At 44.6% G+C, this 23,502-nt stretch overlaps 1 protein-coding gene across 1 annotated transcript; it reads left to right on the top strand.

Annotated features, from left to right (window-relative positions):
* The first annotated feature begins 2,764 nt into the window (after positions 1–2,764).
* On the top strand, positions 2,765–16,921 carry SLC14A1 (solute carrier family 14 member 1 (Kidd blood group)). Its single transcript, XM_015653571.3, has 9 exons — positions 2,765–2,853; positions 7,794–7,956; positions 8,678–8,867; positions 9,300–9,428; positions 10,528–10,720; positions 12,317–12,464; positions 13,051–13,185; positions 14,108–14,157; positions 15,162–16,921. The coding sequence occupies exons 2-9, from the start codon at positions 7,809–7,811 to the stop codon at positions 15,336–15,338; spliced, it is 1,170 nt and encodes a 389-aa protein (XP_015509057.1). The 5' UTR covers positions 2,765–2,853; positions 7,794–7,808; the 3' UTR covers positions 15,339–16,921.
* The last annotated feature ends 6,581 nt before the right edge of the window (positions 16,922–23,502 follow it).

Genomic DNA, 23,502 nt, shown 5'->3' with positions numbered 1-23,502 from the left:
CTTTCCCAGAGAACACAGAAGAAGAAACATCAAGCATCTTCACCAGCAGAGAGCTGATGAGGTAAGTCACAGATTTAGACCTCTTAAATCACACAGAGCTGAGCTCTCAGCACCAGCTGCCTTGTCCTCAGCACCAAGTTGTCTTTCACACACACCTAAAACCAAGAGGCAGCTCTCTAGTCCCCTGTGTTTCCTGCATGAACAATTTACACACATTTACCTGGCCACCCAGAACTGGTGGCCCACTCCCAGGCAGGTGATATGTGACAGCTGGTGTTTTTGGATTTCAAACAAATTTTCAAACACGTGGCACATCTCAATCCTTTTGCCTAGGAATGGCTATTTCAGGCTCAGTTTTCCCACCTTGAACCCCAAAGAATGCCTACATCCTTGAGTAGCCAGCACTGGAGGTGATGGGCACCAGAACTGGCACTGAGTTACATCTGGGAGGTTTTCTACCATTCCCACCTTTCTGCATTAATCCTACACAGAGGGAACCTCAGTCCTCAGGCAACCAGGAGGGCTTTGCCTGGGGCACACAGCTGCAGGCAGGCATTCCTGCATCCAGCTGGCTGCAGCTGGGATCCAGTGACTCTGTCACATGGCACTGGAGGTCTTCCCTGCTCTGCCTCCAGCCCAGAGCAGGCTTCTGCCAGGGGCCTCATTCCCACAGGGCATCAGCAGACTGTGATCCTGTTACTTATTAACCAGCTCTGATAATCTAAACAATGCACCACTCCAAGATATTCATCACTGACCTGCCAGCCATGGGCTTTTTTGTGTGTCACTCCAACCTGTCAAATACCTCATTAAGGCACCAGAATCAGACAGAACAGTCCTGAATCTGGTTCCTTTGTACAAGGACACATGGTGGCAGGACAGGTGGGAATGGCTTCATGCTGACAGAGAGCAGTAGAGATTAGATGTTAGGAAGAGATTGCTCCCTGTGAGGGTTTGGAGGCCCTGGCACAGTCCCTGCCAACCCTGCCCCTGGAAATGTTCCAGACTGGGTTGGATGGGGCTTGGAGAAACCTAGGATGGTGAAAGGTGTCTCTGCTCATGGCAGGAGGTGGAATGAGATGGGCTTTCAAGTCTCTTCCAACCCAAAAGATTCTGGGATTCTGTGACCCTGACATTTTCTCCGTTGGTCAGATTATGGTGCTGGTGTCACCAAGGCTGTGAGTTCATTCCCTGTATGGGCCCTTTACTTCAGAGCTGGACCTGATGATTCTTATGGGTCCCTTCCAGCTCAGAATGTTCTGTGGATCTGTGATTCTCTGGGGGAAAGAAATACCCTACAGCACAACCCAGGAATGAGCCCTGCCTGCCCCCTGTGCTGCCCCCGTTTGAGGGAGAGCTGAAAAGATGTTGCTTGAAATAACTTGAATCCAGGCCTGGGCATCTCTGAAATATCACAGGTGTGAAGCTAAAAACTCAGTCTGAGCAGACTCCCTGTGAGGCTCTTCCATCCAAATCACCCAATGCATTTCCCTTCTTTGGATGCAGGGACTCATTTCACCAGTCAGAAAGCAGAGGCAGCCCAAGGAGAAATTAATGGTAAAGGGAAAATATGTTACCTGCACTAGAGTGAAGCAGCTTCCCCTGCAAAATTTCATGTTCTGCTGGGTGCAAAGGCATAGGATGACAGTGTCTGGCTCACTCAGAGGCTGCTGCCTATCTGATCAGAGGAAGACTAGCTCTGGCAGCAATGCTAAGCTGACAGCTTATATCAGATGCCCTCCTCTTAGGGGATAAAAAAATCCAGTCTGCTGTTAAAAACATCTCCATCAAAAGAGATGCACCCTGGGAATGGGGTGCAGTGAGAATAACATCCCTTCAGCTCTTGTGCATGTGTTTCCACAGGGCTGAGGGAAGCAAAGCCATCAAGTTAGATGGGCTCTGGTTCAACAATAAAACATTCTCCCCAGCTCAATTTGCAAGGTTCCTTTCTCAGGTATCACTGTGAAACAGTCCTAAAGTGAATTCTACTATGGCTTAAATTAGCCTAAAAGGTCCCTTAAGTTCACCATCTTCTCTTCCCCTTCTTCTCCTGTGTTACTATTCCAACCTTCCCTCTCCAGCCTCTTCTCTGTCATTTGCAGCACTTTCACAGGCTTATAAACCTCTCAAATATGCCACACTTCTGATATTTCAGATTCCTCCAGTGAGACAGGGAGGACAAGTTAATTTTATTTTTTTTTAGAAAGGAAAAGAGGGAAATTTGAATTTCTCAAATAATTGATAAAAAGTAATTAAATAACGGAATATCTGGTGTTCCATTGTATTTCATTAACAGAATAGTACTTCTGAAAGCTACCCAGAAACAGGAAAACTGAGAGGCTGCTGAATACAAAATGCTGTATTGCACATTCCCAGGTCAGACTTTTGGTAGGGAAGGATTCTAAATTGTATTGGATAAGGAGGATAATGCTGGAGAGGTCAAGCTCAGGTACACTGACAACCCATTTTAAAATTTTCTATCCTTTTAAATGGTAGAGAAGAAGAAAGAACAAAGTTAAAGGAGAATTCATTTTTCTTGAAAAAAAGGAGAGAAAAAAAGAAAATGTAAAAAAATAAAAAAAAATTAAAGAAAAGAAAAAACAAAGAGAAAGAGGGCATTTGGGTAGATTGTTGGCAAGAGACCCAGGACAGAGCAAGAGGAAAGGTGGAGAATTCAAAGGGGAACCTTTTTAACATTCACTTGGAGCTCACCAAGTGGGAGGAGAAACAAATCAGTAATATCAGGACAGGAGCCACGCTAGCCTATATAAGCCGGTGGGACATTTTCTTTTCCCCTACTTTCCTTCTGGCCTAACCAGCAAACCTACAGCTACTCCTGAGCTCATCTGAGAGGTAAGAGCACTCTGTTGTTTCCTTTTAATGCACCCTGTTACTGACTTACCTGGGTCTTTCCCTCAAAACACCTGGCAAACAGCATTTGAGCAGTCCTGCTGCAGGAGAACAGCTCAGGAGGAGCACAAGAATATTCGTTATCAAGAAGCTTCCAGCCAGGTGAGGATTTGTTAGTACTGCTTAGCCCAGGTGGCTGAAACTTGGAGGAAAAAAAGAAAGAAATGTAAAAAAAAGGGGAAATAACGGGAACTCTTTAACATTTCCTTTCACTGCCTTTCCATTTTGCCAAATTAAAATGCCTAGATAGTAATAATACACATCTGATGTGATAGTGCTTCTGTATTTCTCTGTCCCTGACAGACAGGTCTCTGAAAACTGAATTGCATGTGAGCTTAATGAACATTTGAATCTGTGGGGTAAGCTTTCTTTCAAACTAATAGTTTGAAATGCACCTTCTATGGGAGAACATGAAACATTTTTTTCCAGTGAGGGTCAAGTGCATTATAATCTGTTTCAAGGATTGTACTTGTGCTTGTGTGTGTTCCTATGCCTAACACAATATTAATCCAGCTTTACTACACCCCTGGTAACATAACACGGGCTGTGCTGGATTTAGAGCTGCTGAGAGTCTGGCCCTTTCCTCCTATTGTGCTTGGATGCAGGAATTCCTCTAAAAACAGGCTGCACACGGAGCTTGGCTGCCCGCAGACTTCACAGCAACAATTCAGAGAATGCAAGATACAATGGCTGCGATTGTGCAGTAGCAGGTCCTCGGACAAACAAATACCTCTCCATAAATTAAACCCTCAGAGAAACCTGAATTTTGGCAGGGAGAGAGGAAAATTCCAGAAAGAAGTGAAAGCACCAGATAATTCTGCTGCGTTTTCCCTGCCAAAAGCCCAATGTCCAGCTTGGAAGCGCCCATTACCTGGGAGTAGTCGTCAGCCAAATTAAAGATTCTGTCCCTCTCCCAGCTGCAAGCACAACACTGCTCTTACCATGCACAACACAAACATGTGGCCAGGCTTGTCTCCTCCTCAGCAGGTGAATAAAGGAGTAATTGCAGGGCCAGATGCTGCAGGAGTGCAGCCCCAGCACGGAGCCAGCTTTAACAAGGCATGGCTGAGGTGCCGTGGGTATGGCTTGACAGGGAGGAAGTGTACACAAGTGGAAGGAAAATTGATTTAGGGAGACACGGAGTTGCATAACGTCAGTACTTTGCTACAGGACATTTATTAACTCTGAAAGGATGATTAAAAAAACACGGCAGATTAGCATCTCAGCCCTGTGATGATTTCATCTTCATAAAAGAGAAACATCTTTTATGTTTTCTGTTTTGTTTCATGGGGAGCTCTCACTTCCCATGAAAATGGTTTTAAATAGTTTCTCTGCACTTACAGCACACTACAAATCACTTGCACAGCTGAGGTGAAAAGTGCATTTAGATGGCTCTGCCTGGGTTCTGCTGCTGCTCCAGTGTCTCACCAGCTACACACCAGTACTGGGAGCTTGCACTTCAGGGCTGGAGCACCTTTCTAGAGTTTATGTCAGACAAGGCAGCTGCTCCAAGCTGTCTGTCTGAGAACAGGACTTAGTTTTTAAATAAACTTCTTTTTCCCAGTCTAATAGAAATCAAGAATTTTAAAAAAAAATATTGCCAAACCTTCCCCCCTGTTCCAGCAGAACACTCCTTTTGCAATTATTTCCACTTCTTTCCTTTGTGCATTAAGAAAAAGAGCATTTTCAGTGAAAACCCTGTGTTTGCACAGCTTCAACTGCAGGTCTTCAAAAGACCCACTGCAGACCAGCACACATGAAATCCCCATCAGAACAGGTACACTTCAGTCTGCACTATTATTCAGACATCACTGTGTTAAAATTCTCTGTGCATATCCACAATTCTGAGACAAGACACCTTTTGTATTCTCTCCTCTCTTATATACCTACTGCTATCACCTACTCCCTGAAGCAATGTAATGTGTTAAATCATTAATCTATACATATATGTGGTAGGTACTGCTTTGCAAAATCACTAAAAATGCCTGAAAAACTTTATGCTGGTGCCAGTTTCCAAGTGTCTCACTACCTCTTTATGTTATTGGACAACTAAGTACAAGTGGTTCAAGTGCTTCATACTTTGTGTTTCTGAACAGATGGGACAAGCCTCAGGGCTCTGGTGACAACAAAACCCCCTCACACAGGATGCAGCCCCCCCACCTGTGCCTGGGATGGGATTCAGGGTGGTCATGAAACCAGAGGGGCTACTCTAGGTCTTTACTGTGCCACGAAGACCCCATCCAAAACCAAAGGTTTTTCTTGGGCTGTACCCATTTCCCACCTGGCTGCTCGGGGGGTGAGGGGGTTCTTCAGTAATGGTTTCATTCTCCATTAGCATAAAGAATCATAGAATGGCTCGGGTTGGAAGGAATCATCTTTGAAGCTCACCCAGTCCCACCCTCTGCCATAGGCAGGGACACCTCCCACTAGCCCAGGTTGCTCCAAGCCCTGTCAAACCTGGCCTTGGACACTGCCAGGGATGGTCCAACCACAGCTTCTCTGGGCAGTCTCTGACAGGGCCTCACCATCCTGACATAGAACAATATCTTCCAAATGTCAAATCTATCCCTGCCCTCTCTCAGTTTGGTTCACTGCCCCTTGTCCTGTCACTCCCTACCTGCTCTGCTGAACGGATGAAATTCCTGCGGTCCCTCTCCGGAGAGACCCATCCCTGGATCAAATGGGACTGCCTGAGGGGCTGGAATAGATGAGCCTTAAAGGTCTCTTCCAGCACAAAGTATTCTATGGTTCTGTGACATAATGAGCATGAGTTTGAGCAGCACTGCTGGACGGGAGGTAACCACGATCACCCCGCAGTCTCTGATTCTGAATACTCCGGTACACTGGGTATTCACTGAGCGAGAAGTTTGAGACAGGTTAGTGCAAGTGACTCACCAGGTCACCTGGTCTTTTTGCTGTGCCAGCTGCAGTGAGCTGGCTTCATTTCTGCCCCTGGAAACCCAGAGGAACACTGCCAGCTCACACTTGCCTTCACATGGCAAAGCAATACACCGATTTTTTGGTGAATTCAGACCCTCAGCTCCATCCATTTTTATCTCCACTGTTCAACTGGACTGGACAGTGACTCCAATACTTCCCATGCACATTACACCCCATTCTGCAGACTCCTGAGTGCAAACAGCTCCTCACTCAGCATGCAGGGGAACACCCAGGGCATGCCAGCACGGGTCTCACAGCATCACTCTGCGGTGCAGCAGCACTTTATTTTATGGGTTAGCAACAGGGAAAGCCCAAGCTGCTTCCTTTAAAAGGAAAATGTATATGCACTTTCACCAAATTGAGAGCACCTATCTTGGCTGGAAATTCTGAATTAACTGAAAGTACATTCAAGTCACTTATTCCAGAATAAAGTATGAAAAAAGTGCAAGGTTAATGAATTAAGGTAATGAAATATAGCAAACTCAAAAAACAGCCTTTCCCCAGCACCTCTCTTTCCTCCTTTGCTTTTCTTCCTTAGCCTTTTTATTCCAGGTCCTTACCTTCATGTCCTACAAAGCCAAACTCAATACTATTTTCTATATACTGGTCTTGTAATCAGCTTCTCACGTGGAACTTCTCCCATTAGCTGGGCTCTTCCAGAAGGTGGAAAATGTCCATTTATTATCTGTGCAAATATTTACTGCTTCCTGAAAGGTCACCACCAGCCCTCCAGTACCATGAGAGTGAGAAACTGCCCAGGATTAACAATGGTGCATTAACCAGGCATTTCCCTACGCCAGCTCTGAGCTGCTGAACCCCACTGGAGGGACTGGACGTGCAATGCCCAGGGGTGAAGCAGCATAAGTGTCTCAGCACCTGTGTTTCTGAGCTATGGGTTCTCCCCCTCAAATGTTCATAAGGCTTTTGGTAAAGTTTTGAGTGAGTCAAGGACTGACACAAGACCTGTGTGTCTGTATCACCCTATTTAGACTATCAACTCCCAATTTAAATTCATTACTTCTTGAATAAGCTGGTACTGACCAGTGAGACCTGAAGCACCACTGGTTCAGTCTTCACACACCACCACACTTTTTCTGCTGTCTGCTTGATAATTTCCACTAACTACTTCAGGAAACAGAGTATGCTCCAGGAACAGGGTTTTTTTATTTATTTGCTGATTTCATATTCAGAATCGGCTCTTAGGCAAACAATGAATTGGCTATAGGCACTGTTTTTTACTGTTAGCTCTAAGCCTCTGATCCACATGCCTGAATAATAATAATAATAAAATCATAATAAAAATCATAATAATAAAAAGTTGTCTAGGCTGTTTGAGGTCCCAAAGGTTATTCCAGCAGTGCATGTCCCTAAGGGGATCCCCATTTCCCAGTCCTACACCCCAAAAACCTTATTTAGGCCTAAACACCTTTGCTGGGCCTACAATAGTCCCCTACCTTATTTAAACATTTTCTAGCACCTGCTAAATTTAATAAGTGTATTTTCATTAGTCCCCAAGGGTTTCTTACTACAGCTTCCAACGTGAAGTCCCCAGTATTGTCTCAGCAGAGAAGAAAACAACATGACAAAGGCATAGTGGAAAGCAGGAACTGTGAATTTGGGCATCAAAGTCTTGAGTCAATGCTGTGTTCTTCTAAAGGCTGGTCAGCTTAAAGTGCAGCTCAAATGAAAAGGAATGTATGAATGTATGTGAGTAATGGAATAAAGCACCATGGACAACCTCAGGACAACCTGGATAAATTCAAGCTGGAAATATGGGTAAAGCTCATGGAGACAAAATAATCAGGTGTTCAGAGTAAGGATTTTCCTCTTTCTGGTTCCAAAGTAACACACAGAGAGCAGTTACGCAGTAAAAAAAAACAGGGATCAGAAAGATACATTGTGATGAAATCTCTTTTTTACTTTTCCCTTGAATTTTATCAAAGGTTCAGAATACCAACATGGAAAACTGTGTTGATGTCAAGATAGAAACCAAGGGGGAAAGGATGCCAATGAAGCAGAATCCACTGAGCACAGGTGGGAAGAGTTTCTGCAGAGCTGTGGGTTACCTCACTGGAGACATGAAGGATTTTGGAACCTGGCTGAAAGGTAAACCTACTTCATAGTGACTAATGAGAGAGGATTCCAAATAAAAAGTACATCAAAGGAGTAATAACTAACTTCTCAGCTGACGTGATTCAAGTTAGAGTAGTACAGGAACTACCTCTACCCGGATTTATGTCCTTTTTGTAGGGGGGAAAAAATCAGCTTTGTGCAGAGATCCACATACTGCCTAAATCTTGGGGATGTCTGAGATGACATTTATCTCCCAGCATGCCATGAAGAAGGTCAATTTAGTCCCACAGAACATAGCCCTGGATGGTTATTCTGTACTCTGCCATTCTTCTTAACACTCCATGTCCTTTCAGCTAAGCAGTTTCTGTCAAGCCTAGTGCCACTGTGAAGTTAAATTACACATAGGTGGGTGTGTTTGGTCCCTGTAATAAATCAGCAGTGGGATACACACACGATTTGCCATCTGAGCCACAGACATCATAAATTAGCTGGTTCATATGAATCTGGTCCAGGGTACTTTATAACACAGAGTTCTGGCAACCTCACTGTTCATCTCAGTTTTCCAGCTGTAAGACTTCAGTGTAGACCATAATAAATCCCTGTCAGCTTTTACAGTCTTGTTGATTCATTGCTTCAGTCGTGATGCCAAGTCCCACTGCCAAAACTCTTCCTGAGTTTCAAAAATACATCCCAAATCAGTACCATCTGCAGACTTTAGGGGGCTTGTTTTATTACTGAATTTAATCTTTTCCAGACAAACCTCTCATGATCCAGTTCCTTGACTGGGTGCTGCGTGGGATATCCCAGGTGATGTTTGTCAACAATCCCCTCAGTGGGCTGGTCATTCTGACCGGCCTCCTGCTGCAGAACCCATGGTGGACACTCACAGGATGTGTGGGAACAGTTGTCTCGACTTTAACAGCACTTATTCTGTGTCAGGACAGGTAAGTCCACCCTTTCCCCCCTCCCCAGGTGGCCACTTCAGTGCTGATTTATGTGTTAGATGTTTGATGTGGATGAGAAGCCTGAATTTAGTGGGAGGTGTCCCTGCCCATGGCATAGGGTTGGAACAAGTTGGTCTTTAAGGTTCTTTCCAGCCCAAACCTTCTATGATGTGTGATACAGCCTTGACTGGGCACATATCTGGTCTGGTAGGACCAGACAGGTCCTCCCAGCAGCTGCACCTGGTGCAGAGGGATTCTGGACAAACCTGCAGAAGGGGTAGGCACTGACCCAAGTGTGGAAATCGAATGTCAGTGGATGAGTTCCAGCAGGTCATCCCCAAACAGAGCCACAGCTGGGTGGGGAGGGAGGGCTGGTGTGAGCAAAACATCCTCAGGGGAGAAGACTTCAAGGCAGCTGTTCCCTGCACACAGGTCAGCCATAGCAGCAGGCCTGTACGGATACAACGGGGTCCTGGTGGGATTGCTGATGGCTGTCTTCTCTGCTGATGGAGACTACAACTGGTGGCTCCTCCTGCCAGTAGCACTGGTGTCCATGACCTGGTAAGTCAGATGGCTCCTCTGCTCCTCCTTCCAGCCCCAGAGTTCCCACATGTGAGAATGAGCTGCTGTGTTTCTATGCAGACGGCAGTGGAAAGGGAACACAGCTAATACATATGTGCTGTTAAATCTGCATTGTTATTTACACTTTTAAACTCAGATGTAATCCAGAAACAAATAAAAATACCCACATAATCACAAATAATCCCAGTGGGGAAAGTAAAAAATCAGTGGCCGATCATGTGTAATCCAATATTCTGAATGTGAGTCATATTGCTGTGATGCATCAATTCATTTCTGTTTCAAGAGGAACATTATTTTCACCATTTCCTACCATGATCAACCACAAGTGTTTCGTCTATTTAAGTCACCATATAAAAATGTCATGAAAATTTAGTTCTCCAAGCACAGAAGCTGTTCAGTGTCCCAAGACATGATGGCTGACACTAATCAAAACAAACAACTAATAATATTTCACTCATATATACAACACCATAATCCACTAGGTATTTGGCCAGCAAAAAATTTTGAAACCTGGTCTTTGACCCCAGAATGTCTAGTCGCAGATTGCTAAAACCACACATGTAATTTGTCTGCCTGAAGCTCATGTGGTGTTACAGTCACTTTGATGCCAGTTTTTACTGCTGATCCACAAGCTTGAACAAGGGCACACAGCCACATTCACAGTTCACAGCTCACTCTCACCCAGCATGGGTATCATAGTCTCAGTCCACTTCGGTGCTAAAAATAAGAGGAAACACTGGGTCTGAGCTGGGGAATAACTCCATTAAAGTACTGGATCCTGTCTCCCTCATGCTCACCAAATTCACCATACTTATTAACATAGCATGACAGGAATCTGTACATTGATTATTGCCTTTGGAGGGGTAGAAAATTTATGGACTGACCTTTTCTCATCTCTGATTTGGTCAGAAAGATTGAGGAAATTAAACAGATAGAAGGAGATGGGTTTTTGGTTTGGTTTGAGTTTTTATTTATTTAAAATAGATGAAATTTTCTGCAGCTAGCTTTGTTTTTGGATGTGTCTCTGGTGTGATTTTTCTGACAAGCTTCTAGTGAGACCATTTTGTTTTTCTTTCAGCCCTATTTTCACCAGTGCTTTAAGTGCAGTTTTCTCTAAGTGGGACCTGCCTGTTCTCACCTTGCCTTTCAACTTGGCCTTGACCCTCTACCTGGCTGCTTCTGGACCACACAACCTCTTCTTCCCCACAGCTATCATTCATCCTGCAACAGCAACCCCGAACATCACCTGGGCAGATGCAGAAATCACAATGGTAGGATGTCATAAGGGTAACAGTCTCCTTCATTTACAATTAAAAAACAATACAGAAATTTATTATCTTCCTTTATAGATTCCTATGGTTTGTGTTGGATGGGACCTTAAAGTTCATCCAGTGCCACCTCCTGCTATGGTCATGGACACCTTCCAGTGTCCCAGGCTGCTGCAAGCCCTGTCCAGCCTGGCCTTGGACACTGCAGGGGTCCAGGGGCAGCCCCAGCTGCTCTGGGCACCCTGTGCCAGGGCCTGCCCACCCTCCCAGCCAGCAATTCCTTCCCAATATCCCAGCTGGGCCTGCCCTCTGGCACTGGGAAGCCATTGCCTGGGTGCTGTCCCTGCAGGCCTTGTCCCCAGTCCCTGGGCAGCTCTCCTGGAGCCCCTTTAGGCCCTGCCAGGGGCTCTCAGCTCTCCCTGGAGCCTTCTCTTGTGCAGGGGAGCAGCCCCAGCTCTCCCAGCCTGGCTCCAGAGCAGAGGGGCTCCAGCCCTGGCAGCATCTTTTCACCCTCCTCTGGACTCGCTCCAATAGGCCCACCTCCTTTGTTACTGCATTATGGCCTGGCAGTACAAAATCTGATTTATAAGAGAACTATTACCCAAAATATAATGGTTTACTCTAGGCATGTACATTTTTGATAGCCTGAAAATGAGAACTTCTTCATGTGCAGTTGGATCCAAGGGTATAGATTAAAATCTTCAAACACTCTCTTGAATCTAATTACCCATTTCTATTTCCATGCATATACTGATCATCTCCCCATAGCTAAGAATGCCGGTTAACTCACAGGGTAATTTTAATTTTTCAGATACAGGCTGTTTATAAAATTGCATCTTTCTAATTAGACATGAGCAAGCAGATATTACTGTGGTAGAATGGTTAAAAACTTGGGCACAGGTACAGTCACATCATTTTAATTTATATTCAAGTGGACCTTTCCAAAGGAACACTTTCTTCTTCTGGATTACACCATAAACAATACAGATATCAGAGTAACTATTTTCTCCTGAGGCTTAGCTGATTATTTTAAGGGGTTCCCAGGGAGTGATTAAGAAAAGGAAGTTAATTGACACTAAATAGTAACCCATAAGTGACATTTCTCAAAGAACATTGTATGTATTATGGGGACTGCATACGGAAAAGTGCCTCAAAAACATCTTGTGACGAAGCTGGGCTCTGTCTCCCACCAGCCCAGCAACTCTTGCTCATATTTCTAACAAATCCCAAGGGAACCATCCCCTAAGTTCACTCTCATAGGTCCCTATGGATATGGTAAAATGCTCAAGTCAGCAGCACATGCAAGGAGGATGATTAAACCCTTTCACAAAATGTTTATCTCTGATCTTAGAGCAAAAGCCTGGCAGAGGAGCTCAGGTCTAGGGAACAAGCCATGATTCATTTTCATTGAAGGGGAAACCCTGCAGAAATGCCCTGCTGTCTCCTGAGACGGGTCCAAATGTTCCACTTAGAAAGACTGCATCCAACAAATGCCAAACATGAGCCTGGCCAAGAAAAATAGCTTTAAAAAAACCAAAAGTTACAAAGCTGATAACAAATTGTCTTGTTTGGTTTGTTTTGTTTTGTTAATTTCTACAGCTCCTGCAATCCATTCCAGTCGGTGTGGGCCAGGTTTATGGCTGTGACAATCCCTGGACTGGGGGAATTTTCCTAATTGGTTTATTTATCTCCTCTCCACTCATTTGTGTCCACACACTGATCGGCTCAGCAGTGGGGATGCTGGCAGGTAATGATTTGGTTTGTGCCACAGATTTATATAAAAGCATGGAAAATAAAACAGGAACTACAATAAGTGGAGCACTTAAAGTCACAAGTATTTCACCCACTGGAGAATAGCTGCTTGGAAACAAAATATAATCAAACTTCTGTTTTAAGGATTCTTTGGACTGACTTTCCCGTTCTCTTACCTTGTTTTATGATGGTGGAAATCTTCAGAAGAAAGAGGTGTCTGTTGAGCTGAGGTTAATTTTTACCACAAAACACTTAATTTCTGGGTGTGTCCTCCTGGTTTTAGGAAGAGATCCATGAAAATCATAGCCATCAGACTGAATGGGCTGGCCTAGGGATGCATTTAAGGTTCACATGTAGGCTCATTCACTCACATGTGTTCTATTGAAATCAAATCACCAAATTCAGCTCAGCTGCAACAGGAAAATTCTGCCACGATTCCCTTAGACCACAGCAACACAACTACAAACAGCTCCATGTACAAATTCTGGCTAGAACCTTTGAAAAATCTGGATTCATGCCACTTCTCCATTGCTTTTATCTCCTTGGCCAAGGAATGACACCTTTCTGACTTTATTTTCCAGGGCTGAGCTTAGCAACGCCATTCAACCAAATCTACCTGGGGCTGTGGGGCTACAACAGCTCCCTGTCCTGCGCTGCCATCGGGGGCATGTTCTTGGCTCTCACCTGGCAGACACACCTCCTGGCCATGGCCTGTGGTAGGTACCCAGCAGGTTTTCACCTCCCTTTGAAGTGAGACAGGATGCAGCAGAGGTGGGCTGGAGCCAGATGGGCACCTCCAGGCAGGCAGATGGATGTAGGTGAGGCTGACGAGTGGTGGAGCTGGGTGTTGGAGCCACGGCTTTAACCCACCCTGTGCTTTCATTTTTGGCCAAGAGTTGTGTTTAAAGCAAGAGCTGTGATCAGTGGACACATGCTATCTAAGGTCTTTGAAATCAGATGCTTTGTTTTGAGTCATTAATTGTGTTTGTTCACTCGTTGCTGGATGAATCATGCTGGTTTTTTTCCAGCCATAGATACCAGCTCAAATTCCTTCTTTGAAGAGGGACATGCCTAATCTTTGAGAAGAGTGGAGCTCTACTGTAGTTAGACAGTACACATTCCCTGTTCTCTTGAAAAGGATCAAAGGCATGAGCTGGGCAACACAGCAGGATTGAAGAATTATTTATAAGGCAATTCCATATGAAATTTCAGTATCAGAGTGAGCTGTGAGTGAAACTATTGCTCATTCAGTGCTCATATAAGAAAGATTTAGCTCTGTATGCCATTGACCCCCCTTCAAGCCCTGGAGGCAGGACAAATGAGGGTGGAAGGGTTATTTTCCTATTTAACCCCATCCATCAGGCTACATACATTCCATGACAGTGAATTTTTCAAAAGCCCATGATACCATAGCACATTTTTCATCACTCCAGTTTTGTTTGTTTGTTTGCTGGTTTGTTTTGCCCCTCCCACATGCTCCAGGTTGGAGGAGACACAGGAAGGGGTTCAGCAGGGTACCATCCAGACAGGGTCATAATCATTAGCTGTGCTCCCCAAAGCAGAATGAGAGGTGTTTGTCATTGCTGATCTGCTCCACAAGCAACTGAACTCACCAGGAACTACCTTTCTTTTTCACAGCACTCTTCACTGCCTACCTGGGAGCAGCAGTGACCCACATGCTGTCTGTGGTGAGTAGTGTATCAGCTGAGGGCTGATTTCTAGCACTGAATTTCCCTGGCTTGTCAGAAAAAACACCAAGATGTGGAGAAAAATCCAGCAAAAGGAAAAAAGTCTGGGAGAGGGGTTACTGTCTGCTCAGGGGGGTTGGTGTAATTCCCACTGGAACAGGCGACTTGGACTCTTGACTTACCACTTTCCATCCTTGGAGTTTGCATGAACTGCAACAGCTCAGGTCTAGACACTATGAAATCACAGAAACCATGAAATTATGAAATCACAAAACCATGGAAAGGTTTGCATTGAAAGGCACCTTAAAGCTCACCCAGTTCCACCCCCTGCCATGGACAGGGACACCTTCCACTGTCCCAGGGTGCTCCAAGCCTCATCTATCCTTGAACACTGCCAGGGATCCAGGGCCAGCCACAGGTTCTCTGGGCACCCTCACAGGGAAGAATTTCTTCCCCATATCCCATCTAGCCCTGCTCTCCGTCAGAAGAAAGCCATTCCCTTTATCCTTTCTAGGCCCTTGCCCAAAGTCCCTCTCCAGCTCTCCTGGACCAGCTTTAGGCACTGGCAGGCTACAAGAACACCTCCCCTCTTTCAGACATTTACTTCATGCCTGATGCAATTGGAAAAAGGGCCCTGCATGTGTGTAAAGAAACATTAAATTTGGGTTAACTGCTTTTCTCCATTGCCAAGTACAACAGCCCAGGGGAAAGCCGAATGTTTCTGGTATCCACTCTGCTGTGGATACCTCATGTCCTACCTCATGTCCACCCAAGAAACCTTCACCATGGCAGGTGCACACCAGCTCACCAGAGCCAGTAAATGCTGCAGGCTAATTCGAAATGTCAAGACCTCATCAAGAAACCCAGCCTCCCTAAGGAAAGACTGGATGCAAAACCAAGTCTAGACCTCCTCCAGAAACCTTGTTCCAAGGTGGCTGGCTCTGAGTGGTACTCTAATAAAGGACACATAGTAAACAAAGTAAAATTGTTTTTTAAATTTGCAGTTTGGGGTGCCATCAGGAACCTGGCCTTTCTGCTTGTCTGCGCTGACCTTCCTGCTCATGACCACAAACAACTCTGCCATCTGCAAGCTGCCCCTCTCCAAAGTCACCTACCCAGAAGCCAACCGAGCTTATTATCTGATGATGAAGAAACATGAGAGGTCTTGCTGTGAGGCATAGAGACCCAAGAAGAGAGAAACTCATCAAATTTTAAGGCAGGGGCACGAGGTTTTTGCCCAACTGACTGTGATTTGCGTGCTACCATGTCCAACACCAACTTCTGCGTGGAGAGACTTTTCCCACCACTGGGAAAATCCACTAGAATCTGTTTGTGCTATTAAGAAGATTTCTACTAGGTAGGACTGTGCTGTGCTGGAAGGACTTTTTCCAAGATCAACCTGTTATGATTTTAAAGCACACATGTCTGAAAAGACACTTGAATTATAAGCAATGGGAAAATTACTTATAAGCTGAAAAGAAAAATCACTCTGTGAAATTGAAGACACCGAAATCAGACATAAGGAAATAAAGAGCATCTTTCAGCATATGAGGGGGCTTCAAGTTAATGGCTAAACAGCTTATGACAGCAATAGGAGGCATCTTAGAGAGTTTCACTCTGGCAGAGAAATGGAATGAAGAGCACTCTTTGCCAAGTAGAAAATAGGTTGTGAAGAATTCTACCTGGAGGACCTCCCAAACCCCATGGAGAGAGATGTTCATTAGCAATCAACAAACATAAGATGGACATGATTTTTGTGATTTTTGTGTTAATCTCATGATTTCTCTTAATACTTGAACTTGGTGATGGGTTAGCAAAGGAGGGGACATCAAGAAAGTCATTGCTATCCCTTTCCTATGCAATAAAACGTCTCTGTTCAGTCAATGCACAAATAGAACTAATTTGAGCTGATCTATTCTTCTCTCCCTACACTGTCCTCCTCAGCCCATGAATATCAAATTCTGGGGCTCAGGAGGCTCAGGGGTCCTTTCTGGCTGCTGGGGAACAGGGACAGGAGGAGAGGGAATGGCCTCAAGTTGTGCCAGGAGAGGTTTAAATTGGATATTGGGGATAGTATCTTCATAGAAACAGGCTGTTTGGGGCAGTGGGTGTGTCCCCATCCCTGGAGGGTTCTAAAGACCTTGTGGATGTGGGGACATGGGTTAGTGGTGGCCTTGGCAGCAATTGTGTGATTCTGTGAAGCTGCTGCTCTGCCTTTTCTCTCTGCCCTGCAGTGGGAAAGGGACGTTTGGGGACCAGCAGAGCTCTGCAGGACATCAGCCATGTGCCACCTCTTCCCAGGCTCCCCAGGGGTACAGGTAGGGAAGAGGGAAGCTGTCCTTGCACCCCTCAGCACAGATCACCTCATTCAGCCACCTTTCTGCCTGGCTCACTGTCCGTCTCATGTGGAAGCTCACATCTTCACCAAAAAAATTCCACATACTCACGTCCCTCAGCCCACAGGAACGTACATGCATTAATGTCACACCACGAAAAGAAAATCAAAGCCTGTTTTTCTTGTAGCAGATGAAATAAAATCTAGCGTGATTTTTTTGAGTTTGGGAAATGTAAAAAAAAAATCCCAAACCATGTATTTTTGCAAACATCACAAAGACCTGAGTGTAAAATATTTGTGATGAAATGTTGGTTGTATCTTCTGGTGAAGTTTTAGGTTTTCAGATGTTCAACAGTATTTCTGTATGACTGACACTCACTTGTAAAATGTAGCATTTCCATGACTTACTTAATAAATATCTACATCATATTCTGTGGAGTTAATTTCTTAAACAAGCGCTCTATTTTTTATTTTTTTTTTAGTTTCGTATAAGTTTCTCTCTCTTTATTATCATTAAATTCTTCCAAGAACAGGCTACCTCTTAAACAACTAGTGTAGAAGATATTGGAAAATAAAATTTTTAAATCAGTGTGTGTGGGATATAGAGGAAACTTCCAAATTCTGCTCTTTGTGCTTTATCACAGAATGATAGAATCACAAAATTGTTCGGGTTAAAGGGTTCTTTTTCCACCCCTCATGCCATGGGCAGGGACACCTTCCAGTGTCCCAGGCTGCTGCAAGCCCTGTCCAGCCTGGCCTTGGACACTGCAGGGATCCAGGGGCAGCCCCAGCTGCTCTGGGCACCCTGTGCCAGGGCCTGCCCACCCTCCCAGCCAGCAATTCCTTCCCAATATCCCAGCTGGGCCTGCCCTCTGGCACTGGGAAGCCATTGCCTGTGTTCTGCCCACCCAAGATTGAGCCAAAATCCTCCTCCAGCTCTCTTGGAGCCCATTTAGGCACTTGAAGGAGCTCTAAGGTCTCCTCACAGCCTTCACCAGGATGAACAGCACCAGCTCTCTCAGTCCTTTGGCACATTGCAGCATCAAACCTTCTTAAACGTGCGAGTGCAGAGTCTGGTTCCATACAGGAGTCACAATCAGGCCAAGGCACAGCACTGGGTCAACAGAGCTGTGGTCAGACCCACAAAAAGCTCCTCAGGACCAGGCAGTGATTCATTCCTAGGGAAGATGCTGGTCAGGCCCCCAAACTGAGGTTAGATGAGGTGATGCTCTGTCTAAAATATACCTGGAGCAGGCACAAAGGGCCTTAGAGATGCCCTGGGGTTTGGAGTTCCTCTGCTTTGGAGCCAGGCTGGGAGAGCTGGAGGTGTTCACCTGGAGAAGAGAAGGCTCTGTGGAGATCTATTTTTGGCCACTCAGTACTTAAAGATCTCTTTACGGAAAATGTGGACAAACTTTTTATCAAGGCCCATTGCGATGGGAAAAGGGCTGACGGCTTTAAACTATAAGAGGATAAATTCTGATCAGATAGAAAGGAATTTTTCATGGGTAGGCTGATGAAGCACTTGCACAGGTTGCCCAATGATATGGTGGATGCCCCATCCCTGGAAAAAGTCAAGGTCCAGTTGGACAGGTCTCTGAGCCACTTGGTGTAGTGGAAGACATCCCTGCTTGTTGCAGGGGGGGACTGATGACCTTTAGGTGTCCAACACAACCCAAGCCATTCTCTGGTTCTGTGATTTATCAAACTGTAGTGTAAAAGGGTATTTTAATGTCTGAACTGAGATCTCCCCACCCAGGACCATGAGTGCCCCAGAGAGGCAAATCCACAAAGGCTGCTTTCACCCTTATATTAAAATATGCACTCGAGCAAGAGAGCACAATTTATGTCCAAAATATGTCCAGTGTAAATCAGCAGATTTCCTCTGACTGGTGCTATTCCAGCCTTCTGTTGCTGAGCAACAGGGACATTTTGGCAGTATCATAAAGAGATCATACACACAGAACTGAAAAACAACAAAAGATGAAGGCCAGGTCCCAGCCATTTAGAAAGGTTTTGCACATCATTCAGAATTATTTCTACATTTTACACTATCCAGCAAATTTATTCTTCCCATCATCCCTCAGAAAATAACAGCTATTTGGAAATTTGATGTGTAAGTCACTCAGAACATGCATATTATGCTTTTCCCCATTATCGTTCAAAACACTGTCTCTGCTAACAGAACTAATTCATCTCATGACTGAAACAGGGGTTTTTGGTTAAGGTGTTGTTTTTTTTTTTTCTTTATATCAAATAAATACTATTCAGCTCACCCTTCTTTTTCCACCACCCTTTTTTCATTGTTGTTTCCAATACACAGGTGACACCAGACTCATAAGAAACACACTGGGCAGAAATTCTGGGGTATTTTCCTGAATTACCTCCCTCCCACTGCCAGCAAAGAGATGTCACTGTGTTTACAATTCTTACAAGAAATACACATATACAAAAAATAAGTAAATACTACTAAAAAATAATTCACAGGGGAAAAAAATAAAAACAAATAAACGAAAACATAAATAAAAAAGTTTAAAAAACTACTAACTACTAGGAAACATCTGCTTGGATTCACATTTTATCCAAAAGTCTAATTCAAATAAACTGCCAGTTCCTGAGCCACTCTCATTGATGATGTCTGATGTTCATAATTCTCCCCAAGACTCTCAGTTTCATGTCAAGAGCTCCAATGTGAGGAAATGCAAAAATGTAATGTCCTTTATCTGATCCTCCAGGACTGCTGCAGGTTCTGTTTGGTTTTACTGCACTGCACATGAAATATAAACAGTATGAAGAATGCTGATAATTATCTAATCTTTTGAATCTTGACACTAAGTGTGAAGGAATTGACACAGAATTTGGCCAGAGCTGGGCATAAATCACTTGCTGAGAAAGATGCTACCCACAAGGAAGCAGTGCTGTGCATTGAAAAGATTATTGCTTGATTATTTCTTGATTGTTTCCCTCTCCCTCAGAGTGCAAGGACTCCATGATAGGTGAATTGTTAGGCACAAATTAACACCTTTCTGAAGTTTCTCTTTGTCTTGCCATGGAAAACGGCCTTCAGGTAAGACCTATTTTGCTACCAGCAGTTGAGCTTTTTCCAGTTTTGGAATGAGATGATGAAACAATAAAACTCACAAAGCAAATACACCTCAATGATTTAGGGCCCTCACTCTCCATGTTCTCAGAGGCACAGATAGACCATGGCAATCAATTTCATATACATTGAAACAGAAACTGTTTAAATAGGACTTGGAGGCCTTAGTATTTCATGGATGTAGGTCAGAAAGATCATTTTGGGTCTCCAAAGGTGCTTTACTTGCAAAGGGGCTGTGAAGGTTAAGTTGGTTACCTGGAGGTTGACTTGCTACCACATTCCAGGGCATAGCAGAATCATAGAAGAGAATCACAGAATAGTTAAGGTTGGAAAATATTATCAAATTCTCCCCAGTACTGCCAAGGCCACCACTGACCCATCTGCCCAAGTTCCACATCCACACAGCTTTTAAATCCCTCCTTAGATGAGGACTTCACCACTGCCCTGGGCAGGACCAGCCAGGGCTGGACAATCCTTCCAGTAAAGAAATTTTTCCCTAATATCCAACCTAAACCTCTTCTGGTACATCTTGAGGTTGTTTCCTTAAAGTAAAAAAAAAAAAAAAAAACCAAAAAAAACCACCAACTCATCTTCATAAAGTTCACTATTTAGGTTGGAATATATCTCTAAGATCACTGGCATGAGGATTTCCCAGAACAAATTCAAACTCTTAGAAGGGAGCAACAAAATCAATCCTGTGAACAAATAGAAGCACCTGTGAGGTGAAATACAGCCCAGTTGTACTAGAAACACAGGAGCAATTGCTTCCATTTTAGGACCAGTGATGTCATCAACAGTAAATTTTTGAGTTAAATAAAACCATATATGCACAGTTGCAAAAATGGGAGTTCAAACACAAACACGTTTTTAGAAAATCCGTTTGGTTTTTTTTTTCCTTTTTACCTCTCATGAAAATATACAGATTAGAAGAAAATGGATAGAAGCTGTGGTCCTAGGAAACTGACTAACTACAAATTCCCTCATTTTAGATTAAACATTCTTGGATTGGTCATCAGTTTAATCGGATAAGGCTGAGATCAGTGGGAGGTTAAGGATCAGATTTGCTAATTAGAACACTTAGAGAAATAATTCTAGGAAAAGCGTGCCCCTGGAATGGTGCACTGGGAAGGAAAATAATTTTTTCAAGTGGAATTTTCCAGCAAACTCTTCTGGTGCCTCAGTTGCAAAGCAGCTACAAAACTCATGGTGGTGGATAGTTTTGGTGGGGGTGAGTGTGATTCCATGTAGGAAAATGCCAGCCCAGAGGAGGCCACGCAGCTGCTGCCAGGGCTGGAGCCCCTCTGCTCTGGAGCCAGGCTGGGAGAGCTGGGGCTGCTCCCCTGCACAAGAGAAGGCTCCAGGGAGAGCTGAGAGCCCCTGGCAGGGCCTAAAGGGGCTCCAGGAGAGCTGCCCAGGGACTGGGGACAAGGCCTGCAGGGACAGCACCCAGGCAATGGCTTCCCAGTGCCAGAGGGCAGGCCCAGCTGGGATATTGGGAAGGAATTGCTGGCTGGGAGGGTGGGCAGGCCCTGGCACAGGGTGCCCAGAGCAGCTGGGGCTGTCCCAGCGTTGGAAGTTCAGGCCGTATGAGGATCCAGGATACCTCCCCTCTGATTCACTCCGGCATAACCCAACATCATTTATCTCCAACTCTAAACACTAAACTGTGTGGGTGACCCAGCCCTGCCCACATAAAGAATACCTTAAAACACAAGCTCTCCCTCCCTGAAGAGAATAATATCACTCAACAGCAGGTGTCCTATGGTGGTGGCTTAGCAACAAGAGGCACCTCTGCACAGCTTTTCTGCCAGGCAACTTCCAGCAGTGAGCAAGCCTGCCACATGAACAAAATAGTTTTTCCACAGAACAAACAAACCCCCTGGGAATTATTCAATTCTGTTCTTTGTCCCAAGATATACCTCCTCTTTTTGGCTATCCCATCGTGAATGGCTCTTTGAGCCATCACTCCCTTTTCCACTTCCCCTGGTTTGCTCGCAGTGATGGTGCACATGGTCACCAACCCATCTGGGAAAGAATTCTGACTTCTCCACAGCACTGAACATTTCAAATTCACTAATCCTTGACATTCTTTAGCCACAACACCCTGCAGTTTCTAACAGAGTTTATTTGGTGTCTCCTTGCACCCATGTTCCTTTACTGTCCCTCTGCAGTCATCCATGAGCAAGCTCCTTACTGGAGTTCACTCCACCCCACCTGCCCTCAGCAGCCTCTTGGAAAGTACATACCACTCATTTCTCTCCTGAAAAAACCTAAAGAGACAGAATTCCATTCCTGTGAATGATAAAAAGCGTGTAACCTGACAGAAGGCTCCACAGCTCCAGTGACTTACTCCATCCAGGTGCAGGATCAGCACCAAAGATCTGGGAAATCAACAAAACTGTCACTGAGGCATTCAGCAAGGGCAGATTGCCTTTTCAATCTCATGGAACAGAAGACACTTTTAGATTACACTAATTTAACTGGGAAATACAAAAAAAAAACCATATTCAAGAAAGAAAGGATTCACACAGCAGTGGAACAAAAGACCAAAACATAATGGGATGTTAAATAAGAGAGCACAAGAGCCGAAACATGAATGATACAGCTTTGGGATGAATTTGCCATATCATAGCTTTTTATTTTAAGACAAATGTGAATGCTGATTCAAGGCAGAGAAAGGAGATATAATAGTTTTGAAAGGGCAAATTTCCCCTAATTAAACAAATGAGAGATGTTTGACATGGCCTCAAGTTGTGCTAGGAGAGGTTTAGTGAAAATTATTGTCACGTTGGTTATTGTGAAAGTTTTCTTCACAGAAAGGATGGTCAGGCACTGGAACAGGCTACTCAGGGCAGTGGTGGAATCTGCATCCCTGGAAGTGTTCAAAAGGCACATGGCACTTGGGGACACAGTTTAGTAGTGAATTCAGTGCTAATTCAGGTTAAGGGTTGAACTCTATGATCTCAGAGTTCTTTTCCAGCCTTAATGAGTCTATGATTTTGCATTGTGAGCTGAAAGTCCTGCTGGGGAGTAGGAGCAGAATAGGAGGAGCAGAGCAGAAAAAGAGACCTGTGTTTGTCCCTGAGGTGTTTGCAGATGTGCTGGGAAGCAGTGAAGGGGGTGTCACAGAAATGAGTGACATCTAACATGCTTGAGACACAGGCTTAGACAGAGATATCCAGGCTTTACCCACTGAATATCAAAGGCTTCTTCCATTATTACAAAGTGCTCGTTTTCATTATTGAAAGTGTTCATTTTTTCATGTTTTGCCTGCAATGGAAATTCCAGAAGGACATTTTCCCCTGAAAGAAGAAATTGTCTCTTATCTTCAGCAGGTGCCAAAAGAAGAATTACACAGGAGGGATGCAATTTGCACAGCTCCAGCCTAAACTCTGCTGAGACTTTGTGGGATGGTCCTTCACAGCAAATCAAACCATCCATCAGGTCCTTCCCAGTGCTGGAAATCTCAGCTGTAAGAATGTCACTGCCTCCCAGGGTGGGAATTCTGCAGGGAATCCACCAGGCTGGCATACACCATCCAGGCAAAACCAGTGCCACCATTCAAGCTAGAGCACGTGGCAGGCCAGGGGATTTTGAAGCCCAAATAGCTGAGGAGCAATGTCCACAAGAATGTTGTGCAGGAAAGTCACATTGTCCATATAACAATGCTTCTCTCAGAGGAGCCTGATAACTTGTATGCTGCAGGTTTAGGTAATAAATCTAAGGAGGGAACAGAAGCCCCATTTGTGATGTGACTGATAATCATGCCAGCAATTTTTGCACATTCCTTTGTTCCATTTTCCTTCCAAAGAACGATGGCTGTTTGCAAGACTTGAAGAAATATGTGATTTTAGATGAAGCTGTGAGAAAGCAACAAAAGAAACGCACCCAAACAGTCTGACTCAGACAC

Source organism: Parus major, chromosome Z (genome assembly GCF_001522545.3).
Source record: "Parus major isolate Abel chromosome Z, Parus_major1.1, whole genome shotgun sequence".
Classification (NCBI taxonomy): Eukaryota; Metazoa; Chordata; class Aves; order Passeriformes; family Paridae; genus Parus; species Parus major.
Note: the sequence above shows the minus strand (reverse complement) of the source record. Positions and strands in the feature narration are given on the sequence as shown.